We start from the raw sequence: 23,573 nt of genomic DNA, 5'->3' as shown, positions 1-23,573 counted from the left end.
CTCAGTGTCAATTCAGTCTTGCTAGTACATGCAGTTTGTGTATGATACATAAAGATGAGCGCTTCCGACCTATTATTGCAATAACTCTGGCTGTCTATATCTCAAGAAATAATCTGACAAGTCGTTTTCCTCATATACGGAACAAGAGTCATTGCGTGGCGAGACTAGGAAGCTCCGTGAAGAAGAGCGCCGTCTGGCGGGAGCCGCGCAAAGCACACAATGACTGAGAGTCCTTCAGCTCTCCCTCTGTTTGGATGCGCAGCTCAACAAGCCATCGCAATGTTGACTTTTCTAAGTTCTGGACCATTTTCCATCTTAATATCCTTGCTCCATAATCGTCTTAGGACTAGGGCAACTGTTTGCTGAGTCTCAGCAAACTCTGCGACTCCCGTGATGAAGACTTAAAAGAGAAATTGCTCCACATGGACAACTTCTGCGTCTCGCTTGTTGAACAATGACTGATTAATACTTGAGAAATATTCGCTATTTTGCGGCAGACAATTATTTCATGTTCATAGCGTGCCACTTACCCTACGAAAATTCTGAATATTAAACAACTTTAAAAAACTATGTACAGAGTCTAAGTCATTCTAAAACAATTTTTCATGTAGACTTTATTGTTTCTATTACTTCACATACTTTGTACAAAACCCGCGATGAATGTTTGAATAACTAATTATAAAGGTTTTTGAGTTTACTTAAATGGTTAAAAAGTAATATTTTAAATAATATTATTTACAAATTATAAAGGCTTTTTTCACGCATAAAGGGGTTTGAGTGAAAACGTAGAAGAATCGATGCAACGGCGTTTGGAACACGGCTGGGTACAGGGAAGTAGTTCCAGTGCAAGCAAATCAATAAAATTGTGAGGAGTTTTGACTTGAAGAAGTGAAGTGAGGTGCGTGTTTGCCAGGGGCACAGGATGGTTTGCTCAGGAGATTATTGGACTCGAACACAAGAGCAAGGCTTTTCCAGGAAAGCCCTTACGCCTCTTAGGGCTGAACAGGCCGCCCTCACGCTCTGCTGGCAGCGCCAGGCTTGTCGTTCAGGAACGACGAATTGAGCCAAACAAATTAAGGTCTGCATGGGCTTGCGTATGTCCAATACGTTCTACATTGTGTTGACGAGGAAGCGCTTGGAAAATTGGGCATGTTAGCTCGCACCGACATCCGCATTAAAAGTCGAGCATCAAGTTGAGAATTACGATAGCGATGACCGCCTTTCTTTTGCCTGTTGCACGAACTATATTTTCAGTTCCGGGTGTGGAATCTTGGCACTTAGAAAGAGGACGAATTCAAATGGACAAATAAATAAATTTACCACGCCATAATATAAGAAAGTTTCCTGCTCTAATGCACGAATGATGTATGAACATATAATTTAATTGTGTTTTCAGGCTAAAGCATCATTTCAGAAAATTATTAGTAAATAGATACAAGTTTTTCAATTATTTGGAGAATTCTCATTTCATATGAGTAAATTGAACTGATCATTATCACTGATACTGGAGCAATATCGATATAAGAGGATGAATATACAACACAACTTATATCAGACTTTTATTAGAAGACATTTAAATAATTAGCACCAGCACATCGTGTACATATTATAGATATTTACAATATCCATAACTCAAGTATCGCCCATCTAAATGCTGCACTTAGATTTCACCCAATATATACAAAACACAAGCTCCTTACGGGAAATATTATGCAGAGTTTAACCCACGCATATTTTCATCTATTTATACACAATTACGGGCGGCGAGGAAATTAACAGCTGGTATGCACATTTCTATACATTCATTCATTGTACACGGGAAAACCTAAAGTATAGTTCCACATTGAAAATGTACGAGCTGTTTATGTAACAGCGTATAATTTTAATTACAAAATGTACAAATAAACACAATGTGAATTTCCCCAAAAATGTGATATAATTTTTACAATGCCGTAGTTTTTGATTATATACTGTTTGTGACGTCGATTATTCCAACTACGTTTCTCATCTTAATAGATAATCACCCTATACATTAAAGTAGAAACTAATTCTTATATAGGCTTGATGAGAAGCATTCATTATGTAGATCAAACTAAAATTTGGTGACCGGGCATTGAGTCGTGACTGTGAAATCAGCGTCAAATCAAACCGTAACATAAATTGACGATATAATCATGTATTATCACTTATACCACTATCTTATATCACTTCGACAAATAATCTGAGTTGAATTATTCCTATCGACAATAATTTAGACATGTAGTTTACGTTTTTATTTTAAAACTTCATCTTCTTCCACGCACACACTCACACACATTGAAAAATCGGAGTTAACTTCTATAGCAAAGCTCTGAAATGAGTCGTGGTGTTATTGTGAAATAACAGAATTTTCCCGACACGCCTTCATATTGTATATTATGATACAGAATTCTCAGTTTGGACTTAAACGATGAATATCAATTCATATATGTGCAGCAGGCATTATTATGTACAGCCTAATCAATATCTTTGGTATGGATTTTTTCGATTTAAAAATAATATTTTGGGGTCTAATGTTTGCGCTATCATAAAACTAATAAAAGGTGTGAAGACTTGGGCCAAACGAGTAATTTATTATAGGCCAACAACTACTCTTTTATTAGACCGGGACTGCCAACATAAAAAATGAATAACGTTGAGTTAAATTAAACAAATCTTATGTTGGGAATTGCGTAAAAATCATCGGCTAATAGAGTCAATAATTTGTGGTAGTTGCAATTAAGCTAGAGTAGTTCCAAGACTGCGTGACAACATTTGTAATGCAAGTTCCATTATACCAGATTTGGGATCTTTCAAATAAAAACATTAATTCCGTTCAACAACAACGGTTACTTCGACCATATACCCCAATAATCAACACCAAAATTTACTCATGCATTTTGTAAGATTCACCGAGGAAAAAACTCTGAATCATAGAGGTCCTATACCAAGGAACTAGAAACTGCAGTAGAAAAAAGGGTGAAGCTGATCATTTATAATTGTAAATGTTTCATTATTTTGGTTGCAATTTTTTGCATTAATGAATATAGCTCTAACTCAAAATATATTTGCCTAACTTTCAAGAAGAAACTTCGAGTCTGGGTTTTAACATTTTTTTTAACGCATATTGAGTAATTTTTCCTTATTTTATACAAAACTTAAATTTAATGATTTATATTCAAAGCATTCGTCAACCGGGCTACAACGCAAAAAGCCAACAAAATGTTATGGTCACCAAATATTTTTTAGAAATTTTACAGACAAACCCGCGACGATCTAAAATGTCCTGGAAATAGTTTGGATCAAGGACGATACGACACTTCAATTAACATTTTTTCAAAACGATGCGACACTTTCCCTCAATGGCATTCTATTTATCGATTAGACGGTCATCAGCTGAATTTTTTGAATTTATGTAAATTTACCAAAATAATTGGAAAATGCTTACTTTGAGCTCGAAAAACAACCGTTAGATGACGTAATAACTTTAAATCAGTTATAAATTTTGTTTTCAAGTAGGGTTTCCGAATTATTTAAAAATTTGAATAGTGCAAACATTTTTAAATTGATTGTATCTTAAATAGAAACCACGAAACTATGTAAAACGAAAATCAGTGCATTGAGGAGTTAACAACAAATTATTTTGCGAAAAAAATGCACAACAGAGAAGAGCTATCTCACCAAGTTTTCATCTTCACGACTTGCACGATTACGAATGATTTTCTCCCAATTTACTAGAAAATTATAAAATAAATATTTTAAACTTTTCTTAAAAATAGTGACAAATGATTACTGGGCCATTGAGTGCAAGAGTGACGCGTGTAAGAAGGGACGCTTGTCAAGCGCCATGGTCGTGGCGGAGAGGTTGGCCGCAGACACCGGAGGTGAGAGCCGCCCGACCGAACCCTGAAGGCCGGAGAGATTAATTGAAGATGGAGTTGTAACCTCCAGCGATGGAGGGGAAGAAGAAGGAATAGCTGTGTACAACAAAGAAGCACTTGAAAAAGACGAAGATGCTGAATAAGGAACGTGACAATCTTGACTGGAGGTTGGTGTGAGGGGGATGCTCAATTTAGAAGACGACGGTGATATTGGAGACGGACTGGAGCATGTTGGAGAGACGGACGTGTCTCCGTTTTCTTCTTCTGTTCGATCACCGACGTCGTTTCCAATCAGTGAGGCGATCGTGAAGGGATGATAAGGCCTGGCCTGAGTGACTCCTTGAGGCGGGGAAGCAGGTGAGGACGGATACACAGCCCTTAGTTTGTCAAGACCAAGACTTTGTTGCGTCATGCCTGGTGCTGGTAAGGGTAAGGGCTTCACAGGAGTTGGGTGGAGAAGGGGACCTCCTGCGGCACTTGCAGTTCCCTGCAGTGGCATTAGAGGTCTAGTGTGTCGACTGATGTCAAATGGTGGTAATCCAAAGGGAAGTCCACCGAGCTGAGACAAGTATATCGGGTGAGGGACGATGCTCTGATGCATGGGAGGCCTGACGAGCATCGGGTGAGGAGGGCGTAGCAGGGCTGCAGCCTGCTGAAGCTGCTGCTGCTGGAAGGGATCCATCATACCGGATGCAAACAACGAAAACACGTGAGGGTCGTTGAAAAAATCCAACGAGGGTTGTCGCTTGTAACGCTTGCGCCTCCGCAGAAATGAACCGTTGTCGAACATGTCGATTGCTCCAGGATCTAACGTCCAGTAATTGCCTTTTCCGGGATTTCCTGGTTCTCGAGGAACCTTAACGAAACAATCGTTAAGAGAAAGATTGTGTCTGATTGAGTTTTGCCATGCTGGGAACTTGGCTTTATAGTACGGAAATCTGGTCATTATGAACTCACAAATTTCACTGAGCGTCACTCGTTTTTTAGGTGCCTGGAGAATTGACATTGTAATTAAAGCTATGTACGAGTATGGAGGCTTCACTAAACCATTCTTCTTATCTGCGTTTTCCGAGTCATCATTATCACCTCCGTCTCTTTTCTCGGACTCAGTGGCTTTATGTTCATCGTTCTCAGGAACTTTATCCTCAGTTGGCTGTCCCTCTATAACAACTCCTGAAGTGTGACAGCTGGGTTCTGCAGAATAATTTTCATCTGGTTCTCGTTTGGCCGGGAATTCAGTCGGCTGATTTTCATGTGCCTCTATCTCACCTACTGGACATTCTTCGAAATTCATCGGCGATTCCAGAGAGTCGATAGATTTTCCTGCTTCGTTTGTATCAGATCGGTCAATTTCTTCACTCTTGGGTAGCATATTTAACTGGTAGTTAGATAAATTGATATTATCGATGACTGGCTTGGATTCTATTTCTTCAATAACGCTATTGGTGGAGTGCGAACGCATCAAATCTTCAGTGGAGCTAGGATTTAATTGAGGAAAGCCCGGATGTTGTTGAGGAAAGAAAAAGAAAGGATATTGCTGAGCTATTCTAGCATTATTCGCTTTGTCGACGTTGAAAGTGTTATTGCGCTCCTGAACTTGCTTCTCCAGAATTGATTGTTCAATGAGTGATCTTTCAAGGACAGAACGATCAATAAGACGAATTCCAGACCGGTTCTCTGTCCAACGATCAGCAGATAAACGTTCTAACAATCCTCGATCTACTATGGACTGTCGTTCGACAGGATATGGACGATTTTGAATGTGCCGATCAAGAAACGTTCGATCGACTAATGACTCTGATTCTTGAAGCGGAGAGTCGTAAAAATTGTTATCGACAGAATGAATTCCGTCCGCATTCTCCATTGTCCTGTGCACCAACCCGCCAACACTAAAGAAATTCGCCTGTGAAGCTGCAAGAAATCTTGAGTCCCGAAGCAGAGACACGCCGCCGTCCATGGACTTGGGCGACAGCAGTTGCGCCTGATCACCGGGCGACCCCATAGACTGGGGCCACAGGGCCTCACTGCTACAGACGGCAGGCGCATTCATAGTTTAAATGGCACTCGGGCACACACCAAAATTTACGAGTGAAAATAACGTCCATTAAATGAAAAAAACACGTGGAATTTCGTCACGTTTTATAATAATAGCCACTTCTACAATATTAATGATTGAATCACATTAAGTACACATTGGCTTGCTTATAGCTGCAGCAACGACATGTAGAAGCGGCAGCCACGTGAGGTAAACGAGAGGATGCCCGTGACACCGAGATGAGAGCGCCCTCTAGACTGGCACGCGCCTCGCTATCTTAATGGTTTTATCACACTTTGTCTGGTAGCTGCGAGCGAACACACCACCACATACAACACATATATTATCATTCCTGTCGTGCTAGTTGAGGCCTCTGCGCAGCTGAGGCGACTGTACTGAGAGTGACGTCTGACGGCCGTCGGCCAATGCGCGACTGGCGTAAGCTCTTCGAGTCCCTCAGGAGGAGGAGCTGCAGAGCACAACGAATGGCCCACACGAACCTCAGAATGAGGTGGAACCAATGGGCTCGTGAAGGAGGTGCTGAGGGAGGAGGAAGCAATGCTAATTTTATCCGAGTCACAGCACGTTTCTTTCAACTCATCCGTAACACGCAGTAGATGTAAGATGCAAACACGATTATGGAATCACTAATTTGTAAAACTGGCCTATAATTAAGCGATATTAGTGTCCGAATGGGTGTTTGGGAGCGTAGTGAAGCAATAAGCAAAGCAAGTAAAAACGGGAAGGAATGCTCGACACCGAGCAGTCGTCTGTATATACGGAGCGCCCCCTTCACATTGAGTGTAAAACTTATCCGTCGCGCTCTAAGTGAAACATTTCTCGCTTGATTGCAACAGCTCAGAAAGGCTTTTGGGGATCTCGGAAAATTGGTGTGGTCGAAACGCTGCCCAAAGCAATTGCTTCTGTTGGCAAGAGCGCAGCAAATATACACTCGTAGACAACATCACAGTTGTCGTAAAATAATACGGAGTGTGTTAGCTCTGATCAGGCGCAGCGTATTATCGCAATATCTGTTTGCTAGAAATTTTACGGGAGACATCAAAGTATGTGCCATTCTAGAGTTTTTTTGAAAAGAGAGTAAAATTGTTATTTTCTTCATAAGATAATATCAGGATAATAAACTTTTGATTACAATTTGACTTGGAACTTTTGATGCACATCATTTTTTTTTATCTACATCCGCCTAAGTTAGCTTGTTGCTGATTTCAACCTTTAGCTGAAAAGATATCGTCAACGTATTTAGTATTGTGATCGAATACTTTTGAAAAGATCTCCGGCAAGTATATATAGTGTGAACTTCGAAGCCATGGCAATTGGAACATTACAAAAATTCAAATCAACTTGCAATATATTAATGCATAGCACCCAACTCCATGTCTTCTCATTACGAGATCTTTCAGACAGAGTTGATACAACAGGGAGATCGATAATTTAGTGCTATGCGGTGTATATTAAATACGCGCAAGATATAGCAATTATTACGGCGCAGGCAAAATTTTACACAGTCTCAACTAGATAGCGAAATATCTGCTCTCGGGAGGAACTGTCGGTAACATTTTTGTATTAAAAGTAACTCCTAAATGTCCTGCTTACAGTATAATTTTTTTTCAAATTCGTATCTTAATTATTTTGTCATGATCGCATACAGGCAGGCAGAAATACATATCCGCAAACCGTCCAGCTTGAAGCAGAGCTGCCTTAAACTTTACAAAGCAACCAAGGGAACAAATAAAGTAACGTCGGACATGCAGAAATATGCACAACTGAATCGCTGCAAAGAAGTGAGCTCTAAAGCCAGGTTAAAATAAAGCTTGGAGCTCGCATGGGTTTAGAGAAACCTGTGAAGTGACGTGGCTGAGCTCTCTAGCACCGCTACAGAAACCCTGCATGGCCGGCAAGTGATTAGCTAGAAACCAGATTTGTTCACTCAGCTACTTGACACTCTTCTTTTTTCACGCGTGTAAAGGGCAATGTAATCACACACTTTGCATATTGCTACATTATTTGATGGATGCGTTGTTGGGATGAATACGAACATATTTGTGCTGCACATCCCGAAAGCTTTTATCATATATATTCGCCACCCACAAGGAAGGTTTTGAATCATTTATACGAAGAAAAGCTCATACTGTTTATTTACGTGAAACATCCAGCCAATACCAGAATACAATAGTAATTCTCACACGGATATCGATATTTGTGAAAATTCATAACAAGAATTATGGTTGTACAAACAATCCACATATGCAGAAGTAACGTTTTTGGAGTTTGATTTTTGTCACTTCATTGGGATTAAGAAGAAATAAATTTGATGCGGCAGGATTCGATAATCAGTTTTTTGCCAAATGCTTGATCGGGGTAACAAGTTATTTTCATTTATTTCTCCTTTCATTTAGTAACAAGTTATTAACCCTTCTTTTCATTTGATAACAAGCTACGAAGCCCTCTTTTTCATTTGATAACAAGTTATGAACCCCTACTTTAATTAGGTAACAAGTTGTCATGAACCCCCCCCTTTTCATTTGATAACAAGTTATGAACCCCTCCTTTAATTAGGTAACAAGATGTCATGAACCCCTCTTTTCATTAGATAACAAGTTATGAACCCCTCCTTTCATTTGGTAACAGTTGTCATGAACCCATCTTTTCATTAGATAACAAGTTATGAACCCCTCCTTTCATTTGGTGACAAGTGACGAACCCTTCTTTTCATTTGATAACAATTTACGAACCCATCCTTTCATTGGGTAACAAGTTATGAACGCCCCTTTTCATTTGATAACAAGTTACGAACCACCCTTTTCATTTCATAATAAGCTATATACGAACCCCTCTTTTCATTTGGTAACAAGTTACGAACCATGTCTCTTCATTTGGTAACAGGTTACGAACCCTTCCTTTCAATTGATAACAAGTTGCGCATCCCTCTTTTATTTGGTGACAAGCAATGAACCCCACTTTTCATTCGATAACAAGTTACGAACCCTTCCTTTCATTTGATAACAAGTTGCGAACTCCTCTTTTCATTTGGTGACATGTTATGAACCCGACTTATCATTTGATAACAAGTTACGAACCCTTCCTTGCATTTGATAACAAGTTTCAAACCGCCCCTTTTCATTTCATAATAAGCTACGAACCTCTCTTTTCATTTAGTAATAAATTATGAACCCTTCTTTTCATTTGATAACAAGTAATTAAGGAAACTGACTATGTCAGGGATTTATTCAAATGATTAACGAACGCTTTTTCATCACACTGCGTCTTTTCGACATTTATTTAAAACAAAATTAACAATACCGACTGCTTGGGACATTTGTTACAATTATTTATCTTATAAGCCTCTTGTAAACTTTCATATCATTTGTAAACTTTCATATCATAATCATTGCAATATATTTTTTAATTAACATTTATACGCGTTCAACAATCTCAACGTCAGTCTCTGCAGAAAAATTAGTTGACCGCTTCGCCACTCGCAGGGCGATTCCTTAACTCGTTTCATCACCACAACTTTCCAACGAGCCGCCTATCCAATCGGGTCCTTGGATGCCAGAAATGGTCTTGTGCTAATGAAAAAGAGAGAATTTCTCTTGAAGCCAATGGATTGGTTACATCTGTCGACAGCATAAACTCTACGGAGCCTTTACTTATTAGAGCGTCTGTATAAATCTCATCCTAACTTATCCATCGCAAATAATATCGATGAATAACAACAACTGCAGAGCTTTAAAATAATCCAATATCTTATAAGAATGGAAATTAGCTTTATTGTAATTTATTAGATTTAGAGCTGGAAAACAGGAACATTGTGTCCCTACCGCCAAGAAGCAATCAGCCCAGGCTGTCAGGCCGCCCCACATCCAATCCCGTCGACCAATTCGCGGTGAGAAGACACACGAGGGAAGATACCGAGCGCTGCAGCACCATGAATACTGCGGCAATTCCGCTTATATTCCTTAGAATTAAGCCAAATATTATGTTGCTTATATGGCTTAGACAGTAAACGAACCGCGGCTATAATTCTTATTTGGCTTAAAGCCAACGGTGAGCCAACTTACTGGAAAGGATCCAAATCCAGAGAAAGGGATTGATGATAGGAATAGACGCGTTAAACGTCGGTACATTTATTTTTTAAATTATCAAGCTTATCGAATACTTCACTATGAAATAACTCTGCTATTCAAACTAGAACCGATCTTACGTAGAAGAATGAGGCAATAAAATTCAGTCCAAAGGCAGTTTTCACACTGTTTTAAAACAAAAAATCACACACATCAGATTATCAAAATGTGTATCTGAGCAATAGAAATGAGTCGTCGAGCGCATTTGCTGAAACTGGGGTTTACTGCGCACTCTAGGCGAAAACTTGCTGAATTATTGAAAAAGTAATGATTGCCTCGATTATTTCCTTCATAGCAAAGTAAAAAATAACAGGCAAGAGTATAGATGAAATGTCTTACGACTTCCTACAGTTTCAGAACGAAATTCTACAATTTTAAGTTTGGGTCTAAATTCCATGTGCATAATGAGGCTGCTTTAGACGGAAACGTACAATCTTGAACCTCAAGTTATAACAATCACCAATATTACATACTCAACATGGATATATCATGAAAAAGAAGCAGTTAGCAGTTTCAGCCAAATTTACTCGGAAAGTCAAAAACACAGTACCATGACATACTAGCAGGGGCTACTTCATCATAGAACAGTTAGAAAAAAAAATGCAGAGTATTAACGAATTTTAGACTAATATCACCTAGCAACAGAAAATGACGCCAGTAAAAAAAATTCATTAGGCATCAAAAGCTTAATGGAAAGCCGATTTAAAAAAAGAGTGGTTTTGGATGTAGTCGAGTAATTCTTAACGAGTCAGAACTAAAATTTTAGATCTATGAAGACGCTATGAAATAGCAAAAAATTATCTGGCTTGAATGAAAATAACATAAAAAAACGCATAGCGTAATCAACGAAACTTTGCAGTGACACGTGAACCAGATTATAAGTAAAGAAAATAAACCTAAATTATAGTTAATGATGGCGCTGGTCACGACGCATCCATGGGTAGACCTTGAACTTCTTCTTGTATATAAGTAGCGAGGAATCTTTCTAGGGCTGTTTTCTCCAAGTTCTCACCTGCCAACATAAATACTACTGAATTTGTATTCAATTTATAAAACTTTTGATTATCCGATAACGGTTAAGCTCAGTTTTGCATACGATGGATTACATCTTTCAACCTTGTAACGCGCGGTAATCAGAAGGCCATATTTAGAAACTTAAATATACCTAATAGCTCACACAGGACAGTTTCATTAAAGAATCTAGCCTCACACAATCTCCACGTAGGTCAAATTCACCAGAATTTAATATTCGTTACACAATTTTTCTTTACCAGGAAAGAGTTGCACGGACAGAGACTCATTAGGTGATCAGGTTTAACGCCGCTTAGAAATTTTTAGACGCATTGAATAAAAGTTGAGGGGAAATCATTCATCACGATACTAACGATAATAATTGTGCAGGTCGCGGAACAATTATGGAACGTATAAACCAGCATGAAGGCACCAACATTTTCAGTGGTCATCGCTTTGTACAGTTTAATTACCTTGCCTTCATGACAAGTTGATCAACAACTTGTTCATTGCTTATTCGTTTCCCTCAACCCGGAACAAATACTCGCCCTTGTATCATGGAACTGTGATGCTGCTTTACTGCAGTTCTCAGGAACTTGTTCCTCAATAAATCGCTCCCTTCAGTCCGTAACAAAGTATTTATCAATAGGCATTAAAACCATGATGATAAACTAATGCAGTTCTCAGGAACTTGTTCCTCAATAAATCGTTCCCTTCAGCCCGTAACAAAGTATTTATCAGTAGGCATTAAAAACAATGATAATAAATAACCGCATAACTGCAGTTCTCACCTATAAGTATGAGCCTGCAGTACCTGACGTCGCCCTCCCGCCATGCGCTGCCCAGGTCCGTCTCGTAGAGCTCCTGCACGGCCTGCACCAGCACCTGGCACGCCTCCTCCCGTACCGACATTACGCCCTGCGGCATAAGCTCAAAATTAAAGCTTCTTAATATAGATTAAGCGAGGTGACATTTCCAGCACGTTGGAAGGTCTAACAAACTGTGGATGATAATCTGTCAATGCCCATTCAACCGATAGCGACAAGCTGCTTCCACAGTTAAGCACTCAAAACGTCTGAAAACAAAACAAAAATTATCGAATTCTTCGTGCCCTGCGTTTCTAAACGAAACACATATACCATCCAACAATTTCAATAAAATCAAAATTGTTAAAAGCTTACAGCTCCTAACACCAGTTGAGTCTATAGGTTATAAACAAAACAGGATTTTTTACAAAAATTTTAAATATCACCACTTTGAACACACATCCCCATTGGACACTCTGAACCAAGGTACCATTGCATAGACTCCGGGCCAGCCGAGTTTGGAGGTTGTAAACTAACTAGACTAGCCCACAAAGAACACACTTGAGAAGCCCCTGCCCCCACCTTCATCCTGTATATGTTGGCAGGTCGTCCCGAGGCGTCGGTGAGGGAGCGCTCCCACAGCAGCGCTGCCAGCAGGGAGTCTAGCCCAGCCTGCGTCACGCTGCCCGGGCACTCCAGGCTCACAGTCCCAACTTTCTGGTGGATCATTATTAAGTCATGATTAAGTTATTATTAGGTTATTATTGGGTTATTATTAAGTTATTATTAAGTTATTATTAGGTTATTATTAAGTTATTATCAAGTTATTGTTGAGTTATTATTATGTTATTATCAAGTTATTTTAATGGCATTAAAGAAACACGAGAGGAGGATGTGTTAAGTTTTTAAAAAATATTTGTCTTTATATCCACGGCAAATGAAACTCTAGAAACTGCTTGAGCAAGACTTACTGGAGGCTGAAGCAGCATTTATATAGACAATATACAGACTATATTGTATACAGCATATAGTCTACATCGAGTAACCGAGTAGAGCGTCGGAAAATATCATGCAAATTGAGTAACAGGAATAAACTAGAGTGAATGCTAAGCAATACTAGGAACAGCTGAAGCAACATCAATGAAGACGAGTTAATTCATCAATAGGAGTGCCACTTGCATTGCCATAAGAACTAAAGACAAAGCTCCACACATAATTTGCAGGATTGCTACTCCTTGCCTTTAAAAACTTCAACAGAAAAAACTTTTAATAAAAAAATGCTTGCTGAATTTTTTTACATCGAAAACAATTATTGGTACGTATAATTAACCCATAAATAAAACATTGTATACATAGAAAAATTCATCTTTTAACATTCTACTGTGATTAAATTTCTACGTTAAAAGTTTTCTGAGGAGAAATGATCCAAGACAAAGTTTACCGTCAATACCGCTTACGTTGCCACAGCATTTTAGTCGCCGCCTTTAATAGAAACTATCGACTATGCAAGCAAAACTATTCCGAAACTTTCTAGCGAGATCGAAGCAGCTTTGGGATTATTATGTGGTAGTTTTAGTGGCCAAATGTTTACTAGCGCTTCAGCTATTAAGCTATCTCGCACCGAAAGTCAAGATGAACATCACCATAGAGGTGGAAGGTCTCAATTATTCATCACCCACAAGGGGCGGAAGGTCTCAGATGTCCAGCCCGCTGATGTAAGGAATCCTACCTACATAATAACTTAACCCCACAACTGAGACCTGCAGTCAGACACCGCGAGCTCAGCGGTGGGGCGCTCAGGAACAATCCCCCTAGGAGCGCGAAATCCCATAGGACTTCTGACGGGTACAGACACCCGTCAGAAGTCCCCCCTGAGGGGTTATTATGTGGTAATCGAACACTCCAAATCGTGGTTCTGACCAGCATTATACGGTTCTTAGGGTCGAGTGGTGAGATAAATGCAAGGGTAATTATAGTGCGTCAGAAAATATAAGTAGCCAGAAAATAGTGCGTCAGTAAATATAAGTAGACTCTATAAATATACCGTCATTGACGGTATACTTATAACGATAAACTTCAAAGCTGAAAAGAACCATGACAACGTAAGAGCAGGCTAACAGTGAGCTTATATTTGGTGACGGTGGTGACATACGAGGTCCATATGAGGGGCAGGCGCTGTGAAGCGCGCGACGCGGTCGCTCTGGCAGCTCTCCTCCAGACTCTCGTAGGCCTTCATGTCCAGCAGCTCACTCACATCTACTCTGCACAACACGAACTATTCAAAACTACACAACCGACAACACAATTCTCATAACGGTGTCTCAAGTCTCATAATCTACTCTGCACAACACGAATTATTCTAAATTACACAACCGACAACACAATTCTCATAACGGGGAATTTCTTTAGCAAACACATTTTCCCTTACAACAAAATTTTGGTTTTTGGTAAATTTATTATACCATTGAGAAGTTTCCCTCTCCCAAAAAATGAAATTCTTTAATACTATTATATTATACATCAAGTTATTATAAATACATTATTACATGGCCTACAGTCATTCAGGGCAATGGCAATGAAACCAAAAAATTGCCCACCAGAAATCTCCTTCCTGTCAAAATTAATCCAGAGATTTTTCCAATTTTATCTAAATTCCTGGGCGCCGTTTCAGCAATACTTGTCATCATTGCTAAAGGATTAAACTTAACACATTTTTTTGTAATTATTTTATGTTAGTCCCACTTAAACTTTATGTTTATCATTAATTTCAATTTTAACATTAATTTAACATGTTAACTCAACATGTTGGTTTTTTTAATTTTGCATAATTTAGCTTCTTAACCAAAAAACTAGTGGCGTTACAAGGCTGGCAACTTTTGAGTTTATACAATACTTTGAAAATTCATGAGTTTTGGCATAAATTTTGGCATAAGTACAATTCTTCAAAAGATATGGGGAAGAAACTGAGAAATGTTTCTTTTAGAGGCTGGTACCATACACACTAGACTGGTACTATACACACTTTAACGATTCTCGAGACGACTAATTAATGATAACGATAATTAACTCCGTATCGAAACGAAGTTCGATACGAAAGTACCGTATGGTGAAAAATGACTCCAGTACGGCAAGCCGGTTAGAATTTCCATCTAAAAATGTTATTCAAATCACTTTCTGCTGTCTGTAACTCGAGTTACTAGGGCCGTACTATCAAAATTCACGTAAGTACATGTATAGCGGCTAAAGTACACGCAGCAGCCCAAGTACACTTCGCGGCAATTCCCTCGTCAGCGATTGGTAGGTTGAGTTTGAGAAGCCGTCACTGATTGTCTGACTGAGTTACGAAATCTTAATTATTTTCGATTGTACTCCACAGGTTTTAAGCTACGCATAGTATTAGAGAGTTGCAAGGCCGGACGAAATAGTTAAAAAGGTTTGTAGTTTGAAAATTTTTGATTGTATGGCTCCAGGCACTCAGATACGAATAACATTATTGACGTTAAATACATGTGTGGACCAAATTTTCTATAGCATTAATAACAGTAAATACGTGTAAAGACACACGATTAACAACAGGAATTACAAGTGCCGACAAAGGGATTAATATATGGTTGGTCTGACCGGCACCGCGACGTGGTTATGAGACGAGCCGTCGAGTTGATAGAGACGACGACGCGCGCGAGACGCTCGGCCTCGTCAGCCGTGACGAGGTCCCGTTTGTTCAGCAGCAGCACGTCTGCCAGGGCAACCTGCCTGTCATAACATTATGTACAACATGGATGGCAAACCTCATTTTAAATGCATTCGAGTTATTGTTAACTTTTGCTACATAAATATAGAAATGAGAATTATTAAAAACGAAAATAAATTAGATGGAACTCTTACTAGATTTTTTTGCATTTAAGAAGCTTAGCATAAAATTAAGCAAAAATGTACCTATAATGACAATTTTCTCGATCTTGTTGAAGCTTTCTTGCTATATTAGAGCTTATTGATCCCGATGGATGAAGAGAACACAAATCAAAGAAAGGTAAAGTAACTTCGTGTGAAATTTCTAGTGCGTACAAATAACTCCAAAATCAACGCAACCTCGCTGTATAAAATAACTAGATGACCACACAAAGCAGAGTGGAATCTATGATAAAATGACTGTGCATTAGTCATCAACGAACTAATCAACTGCAATGCAACACAAAGGACAGCGCTCTCACCTCAGCGCCTCGTTGATGACGCCGTCGGGTTTCTTCTCTTCGAGGTTCTGAGGGAAGACGGTGAGCAAACGTCAGAATAGTTAGTTCATTTACCTTCAAGTTAGTTCATTCACGTTCAAGTTAGTTCATTCACGTTCAAGTTAGTTCATTTACGTTCAAGTTAGTTAATTTACGTTCAAGTTAGTAAATTTACGTTCAAGTTAGTTAATTTACGTTCAAGTTAGTTAATTTACGTAATTTACGTTCAAGTTTGTTAATTTACGTAAAAGTTAGTTAATTTACGTTCAAGTTTGTTAATTTACGTTCAATTTAGTCAATTTACGTTTATGTCAGTTAATTTACGTTCAAGTTAGTTCATTTACGTAAAAGTTGGTTAATTCTCGTTCAAGTTAGTTAATTTAAGTTCCAGTTAGTTGATTTACGTTCAAGTTAATTAATTTGATGAGCTTTGTCAATTATTTCAAGTATATTTATACGGCAGTCCACAGCTTATTAGTGAAGGAGAATATATTCAATCAAAAAACTATTTCATTTGGTGCCTTTCTCTTTAATAAATTATACAGCTCTTTTGCATGTATAGAATGAATACTTAAAAAAATTACCATCAGGAATATATATTTATGTGAAATATTGCAACGAAAAATTTTCATACGACTCCCTTAATTTGAAGCACACTTTTAGGTTTAACTTCGTGGAAAATTATTGGTTATCAAAATATGCCCCTGAGAAAGTATGCATTTACGCTCCGTTAAGGGCGTATCAGCGCTACGTGCACAAATGGGTGACTATTCGGACAATATGACCAATTTATTAGCGCATTTTCTCATTTATGGAAAAAATGCACTATTGTGCTCGCCATATCCGTCTGTCTGTCTGTCCGTCCGTGACCTCATGTTTTCGTCGACGAGAAAATGCGCTCTCTGTCACTCACTGCAGTGAGTACTGAGTTATATTTTTATATTTATTGAGTGTGCCCACTACTCATTGCTGGAAAAATACCTGCAATGCGTGCTTGCAGTCCAGGACCGTGATGATCCCTGCACACAGACGCGCGTCAATAAAATAACAAACTGTGAAATACGGAAATTCAGGCTTTCATTTCAAAATAATCAAACATATGCACATACAAAACGGTACGTTAATACCGATTGTATAAGAGTACCTAACGTAAACAGAGACAAAATCGAATCTACAAGAAGATCAATGCAAAACGGCTGAAAATCTTTTCCCAATGACGTAGGAAAGGACGATGAATTCGCAAGTTCTCATCAAGAAGATATTAGAGAAATACCGCGACACCAGATAAAAGGGGATCGAACCTCGTACCGACTCTAATCTTTCACTATATATCAACTAGAGCTTCTTTTTAAGCACCTACAGTTACTGAGCGCAATAAGTATAGTAATGCTTCACTGATGGCTCCTTGTAATGGTATCAAAAATGTGAATAAATTTCAAAATATGGATTCATATATTATTTTGAAGAAAAAAATACCACAAAATGCCAAAATATGAGAATATGAAGCACTAGTAAGCATGAGAGGCTGTATTCCGACCAGCTCAAACGCGTCTAATTTTGTAGGGCATTCACATCGCACAAATCGATTATTCAAAATGATGCTCACCATCTTCAAATCCCTAAAAACACAACAAAAACATATTACAACATATTTATTGAACGATAGCTAAACAATAAAAAATTTCACAATAAGTAAACAATATTAAATGATACAGAAGTCTTGCCAAGAGAAAAACTATTGGGTTGAACGCAGCATGCGAACAATGTCATTATTAAACAATAAAGAAGTCCTTATAATCGGCCAATGCTAAATTCGATGTTCTCAAGTCTCGCTAGGATCCGCCTGGCACATTCAAACTTGCGCAGCAGGATTAGATTGAGGCTCCTAAGTGGCAGCGAGAGCTTTAACTAAGTATAAGGCTGGCAGCGGGAAGTCGGGACCCAGTCTATAACTAACTCGTTGCATTCCAATAGAGAAGCTCACTAGACGATAACCTAATATATTCACTAACAATCCAATTGAAGGAGCCACTTAAAATCATCCGGGTACAAAATTCAGCGGATGTACTGCAACGATTCGACAGATTTCATTCAATTTGACAGCAGAAAGGTAACAAATTTTATCACAATAAATAGATAAAAGAATACAATGCTTAAAAAAACTTCAGTCGTGTTAGAGTTATTATATAATAGATGGAGACGGCGATGAGTGCAATACGCGAGCTCAATAGCTCAATAAGATATCTGGACGAAACCGAAATAAGCGATGACCAAATATGATTTTCTACATTGGTAAAGTGTGTAAAATAGAGAGTTACGAAACCTCGTAACGCGACATGAAAGGCATGTTATGAGGAGACCTCACACCACAACATGACAGGCATGTTATGAGGAGACCTCACATCGCAACATGACAGGCATGTTATGAGGAGACCTCACACCACAACATGACAGGCATGTTATGAGGAGACCTCACACCACAACATGACAGGCATGTTATGAGGAGACCTCACACCACAACATGACAGGCATGTTATGAGGAGACCTCACACCACAACATGACAGGCATGTTNCTGTCTCTTATACACATCTAGATGTGTATAAGAGACAGGTTATGAGGAGACCTCACATCGCGGCATGACGGACATGTTATGAGGAGACCTCACATCGCAACATGACAGACATGTTATGAGGAGACCTCACATTGCAGCATGACCGACCAATAATAGGTAATATCAAAACGATTCTAACTTATATCAATGATAAAATCTTAAAGCAAACCAGTAGGAACTAAAAAATGTCCAGAGGTATAATACTAAAGAACGGATGAGAAATAACTCTTAACCTACTGAAATAACTCAGAGAGGATGCACTCACCGTCCAGCTTGAGGTCACACTCGAGTTGCTTGTCCACCCAGAAAAGTTGTGCTATGGGACCTGAACACGGAAATGAAAACTCACTAACAACAAAATTCTTGTTATCATGATTGGCACATTTAAATTTGTTACAGAACAAGCATTTTATTTTTTGATTATCAAAGAATGCAGAGAATTACGTCGTGTTGTCAAGAAGGTAGCAAGCTTCTGGTCACTCTTGGCATGGCATACCGCATACCTATACAACCGCAAATAACGTTTAAAAATAATACTAAACACACAAAATAGGTTTATTTCTGTATATACATTTGCGATTAAGGTTCTACAGACATTGTTTATTTGAGGCGGCTAAATAAGGATTCATGTGAAATTGTACATTTCTCTATGTGATCCTCGATATCAAACATTTCACTTGTGTTATAGGTAGCTTGTGTAAGTCTACGGTAGGTCGGCCCGTGTTTGAACTAAGTAGTTGCAGTTGAAGGTTTACTGGCATTTGAGATTAATATACCTACTACTTCGCGCCGGATGTACGGTTTACCGTTTAGGTTACGTCCGAAGCATTGGTATTACGAGTTCAACCATAGGTTGGCCGGCGCTAAGATTTTTAGATCTTCTGTGAACAAGGCACGAAAAGGAAAAGAATCAGCAACAGGCCACATCAGGCCTACACTGCAGCGCCGACATCACTATGTTATGTTAAGATGGTGGCTGCCAGACCTCAGCACGCAGTCAATGAGGCAGCTCTAGACAATCGCATGGTAATTCAATGTAGGGCATTACGACGTAACTACGAAACGCTGGCGAGTCATGCCGGGCTTATAACATCAAAGTTGCTAAAAGTAGACAAAGACTTGTCCAAAGTAGTGGTTTTAACTTGAATGATGTGAACATTTCAATTAATTTCAATCCTCTATTAATTGAATAATACGAATTACTATAAATTCTTCACAAAAATGTTGAGCACTAGAACAAGGGAATAGTTAAAATTCTGGTTGCTGAGTCAATTAATAGCATCATCTTAAAGCCGAAATTTCTTGAATAATTGATTCAACATCCTCATGACATGAGAGTTTCACTCAGTCTAAAGTAATTAATAGACCTTACAATATACCCAACTCATTAGGATTGCGACTTGAGATATCTTACGCATGCAAACTCATTTTAAATTATTATGTTGAAATTCTCACCAGGGTCAGCCAAGCCAGTGGTCTCAAGCAAGATGTAGTCGAACTTGCCTCTCTTCTTCATCAGATTCTCGATGGCTTTGACGCCATTATCTCTATACACATCAAAGTATGAGAACGTTTGCGTTTTAGAATGTGGGTGTTTACTCATTCAACCATTGACAGCCATAAAAAAAATCTACACTTAAAAGATATATAATTTTATTGCAATTTAATTCCAACTAGCCACAATTCCAAATAAAATTAGTATGAATAAAATGAAAATAATTTCGATAGTTTAACTTTCAATTGAATTCCCTACTACATAGAATTCTTGAATTCTCAACTTTGCAGTGACGCAACAGTGAGTGGGAACTTACACATAACATAAAACATATAAATTACAGAACATGACCTAAGGAAGACATTCCATGCTTATAAAAATAATAGCTGCTCTATTCTAAACTATTTTGTGGCAGCAATCAAGGATGTGTTAAATCACCACATACACAATTGCTATATTAGTCCAGTCACAAGAAACAAACAAAAAAATCTTTGTTTATTTGTATAACCTTTTGATAGCAACCTGGAATGCCATTATATTTCTGCAGCTATCATTTTAAATAATGAATATTAATTTAATCCCAAGACTTATTGTAATACAATTTGTAAGTATATACGGTAGGTAAATTCTCAGTTATTACATACTGACTTGACTGAGCAGCATAGGCAGCCGTTGCGTAGTTCCAGCCACTCCTCACACAAGTCGCCATCCTGACCAACACTCAGAGACTTTTCTAGGGCGCTGCCTGACACCAAACAAGAGCATTACATTTTAGCAACATTTATTATCATAGGAATAATCAGACACATGGTCATCTGAATTATAAGCAAAGAAATAATGAGACACACAGGGCATTGGAATTAGTGTCTCAGGAATAATGCATCATATAGGATGATATTTATGTAGATGAATTTTCAGTAGATCAGGGTGAAAAAAATGCAACATGGAATCGTACTAGTCCTCTTACTTAAACGTAATATCGAATGACCCAGAAACCATTTACTTGTCATTATTAAATTAGCTCAGTGATATGAAGAAGAAGTGTTCATAATACAATACAAGTGTTTATAATACAATAATGTGTGATATCACTAATGCAATTGTCACATAGATAATGTCCTAGAATGACCCACATTACCTGTAATACCATTAATGACTTACCTTCACCAAACTCATTAAGGATGACAGCAATCCTCTTGTCATGCCTGGCGCTGAGGATGTAGTTGAGCAGCGTGGTCTTACCAGCGCCCAGGTACCCCGTGAGCAGCGTCACCGGCACGCGCTCGTCTCGGCTCACAGACGGACTTGCGGACATGTTTGCTGCTCCGTCGATGGATCCTTAAGCAATGTGGAAATGCTCACTTGCAGAAATTAATGGCTTTACGATCCAAATCATGACACACTTTTTTACATGCAGCAAAACCAGAGGGCAGAAGTAGCATTTATAGGCCTTTATGCCAGGCCAAACAAAGTCAGGATCACCCACTCAAGGTCAAAATGGGCATCAATATTTGTACATTGAAGTCTTACTTATTTCATATTTGTAATCTTATGAGTGCATTGTGATGACAATAGAGCACAGACAAATCTAATGTCACAAACCAAAAAAAAAATTAGGTCATCAGGGTGACTCTTCAAATGTAGTTTCCATATAATAATTTGAAAATACCTAAAGAGCATTTATTAAATGAAATCATCAACATATACCTACACACTAGACCAACAGGACAGTTTAATGCTTACCTCTCACATTCAAGGACTGCAGCTCAGGGTCCACCAGCACCAGCTGTGGAGGTTCATCCTCTTCACTCTCACTCATGGTAATACAAAAATCTCACTCTAACTTCTACTGAAAACAAATAAATACATCAATAAATAAAGAAGCTAATAGCAGCATCACTGTCTCAGCTAGCATGCTAAGAAAATATAGATTCACCCAATTAGATGAATAACTGGATTTTTCAATTTGATGGTCTAGAAAAGCTCTATTAATTGTTTCTAGGAGCAACTGATCATCTCTGATGGGATGATAAACTATTAAAAAATAGATACCAATCTATAAATAGACATTGCCTATACGGTATTTACTTTAAATACATGGAAAGTTTAAACATTTTCTACAAATTATGTTATTAACTAGAGAGAACATATATATACCATATATATATATATATTTAAAATGAATTTTTTCAAAGTTTGTTGATGATGAGAATGCAGATTCCACTGTAAAATTATACAGTTTGTACATAATTTGAATCACATCACACTGCATTGCTGTGCAGCTAACTTGCAGCTCTTGTTATTTCTTGGCTTGAAGATTGCCTTATATTTTGGGAATTTCAGTTGAGGTTCAAATATATATTTTTATTTTACAGAGGACAAAGTGTCAACTCAGCTTTATCCTTCATAAGTGAAAAAATATTTTGGGATCATGCAAGGCACCTTGGGACTGGTAGTTGAAGCTAGATTGATGGACACTAAATATAACTTATAAAAGAACCAGCATTTGTAACAGGCTAAAATTCCACCCTATTTAGTATGTCTATATAAATGAAAAAAATTATTACTTTGAATTTTATATAATTTAAATTGGTAAAAAAGGTGTTGAGAGGTTTTTTAAATTATCAAAAATGGAAGGAAGTATAATTCTCACTTTACCACAGATATTTATGAAATAGGATGCAGGTTTTGCAAGGAAATTGTCAAAACAGATTTAGCTTATTGGTTCCAATTTCATATATTTAATACAAGAATCTATTCAGAAATTTCCATTTACATTGGTGAATGGTGATTGACTGATTGGTCATCTCAAGTAGTATTTCTCAACCAGTCAAACTTAGGCTTGCTTAGCCATCTTAAAAACCGTATATACCCATTCACAGATTCAGATAAGTCTCCACTCTCCAACTGGCAACTCAGGATAGTGAATACCGGTACATAGAAATTGAATTTCCAAACTTAAATATTCTTATATAATTACATTTACAACATTTTTCAAGAATGGCCGGAGCAGACTCCTGAAAATGGCTGTGGCAGACTCTTCCAGGGGTAACCACTGCCATGATGGACAGTGGTAAGCATTTTTTGGAGTGTGCATGGAGAATGAGGGAGAGGAGGAGGCTGGAGAGAATGGAGGCAAAGAAGGTACTATAAAGGAACAAGCAATAAAAAGTAAAATAATGGTATTTTACAATAAAGTATAATTGGAAAGAAAGTATTATCTAGTGTTTTGGGAGCTAACAATATTTGTGTGACAAATGCCCAAAAATACCATCATACCATGCAATAAGTGGGACCTAGCAATAACCAACAAAACAACATATTTATATTGAAAGAATTCT

At 38.2% G+C, this 23,573-nt stretch overlaps 2 protein-coding genes across 2 annotated transcripts; both read right to left on the bottom strand.

Annotated features, from left to right (window-relative positions):
- Nucleotides 1-3,599: 3,599 nt before the first annotated feature.
- Nucleotides 3,600-6,229, bottom strand: LOC108668910. The gene has a single exon (XM_018156168.2). The coding sequence runs from the start codon at nucleotides 5,947-5,949 to the stop codon at nucleotides 3,808-3,810; it is 2,142 nt and encodes a 713-aa protein (XP_018011657.1). The 5' UTR covers nucleotides 5,950-6,229; the 3' UTR covers nucleotides 3,600-3,807.
- A 3,837-nt stretch (nucleotides 6,230-10,066) lies between these two features.
- LOC108668996 (COBW domain-containing protein 1) lies at nucleotides 10,067-22,269 on the bottom strand. The gene is made up of 12 exons (XM_018156280.2): nucleotides 21,976-22,269; nucleotides 21,394-21,570; nucleotides 20,881-20,977; nucleotides 20,193-20,284; nucleotides 19,003-19,062; nucleotides 17,107-17,144; nucleotides 16,108-16,154; nucleotides 15,518-15,649; nucleotides 14,049-14,157; nucleotides 12,479-12,613; nucleotides 11,882-12,008; nucleotides 10,067-11,091 (listed from the first exon to the last, which is right to left on the bottom strand). The coding sequence occupies exons 1-12, from the start codon at nucleotides 22,049-22,051 to the stop codon at nucleotides 11,003-11,005; spliced, it is 1,179 nt and encodes a 392-aa protein (XP_018011769.1). The 5' UTR covers nucleotides 22,052-22,269; the 3' UTR covers nucleotides 10,067-11,002.
- Nucleotides 22,270-23,573: the final 1,304 nt, after the last annotated feature.

The sequence above is a fragment of the Hyalella azteca genome, unplaced genomic scaffold (assembly GCF_000764305.2).
Source record: "Hyalella azteca isolate HAZT.00-mixed unplaced genomic scaffold, Hazt_2.0.2 contig5386, whole genome shotgun sequence".
Lineage (NCBI taxonomy): Eukaryota > Metazoa > Arthropoda > Malacostraca > Amphipoda > Hyalellidae > Hyalella > Hyalella azteca.
Note: the sequence above shows the minus strand (reverse complement) of the source record. Positions and strands in the feature narration are given on the sequence as shown.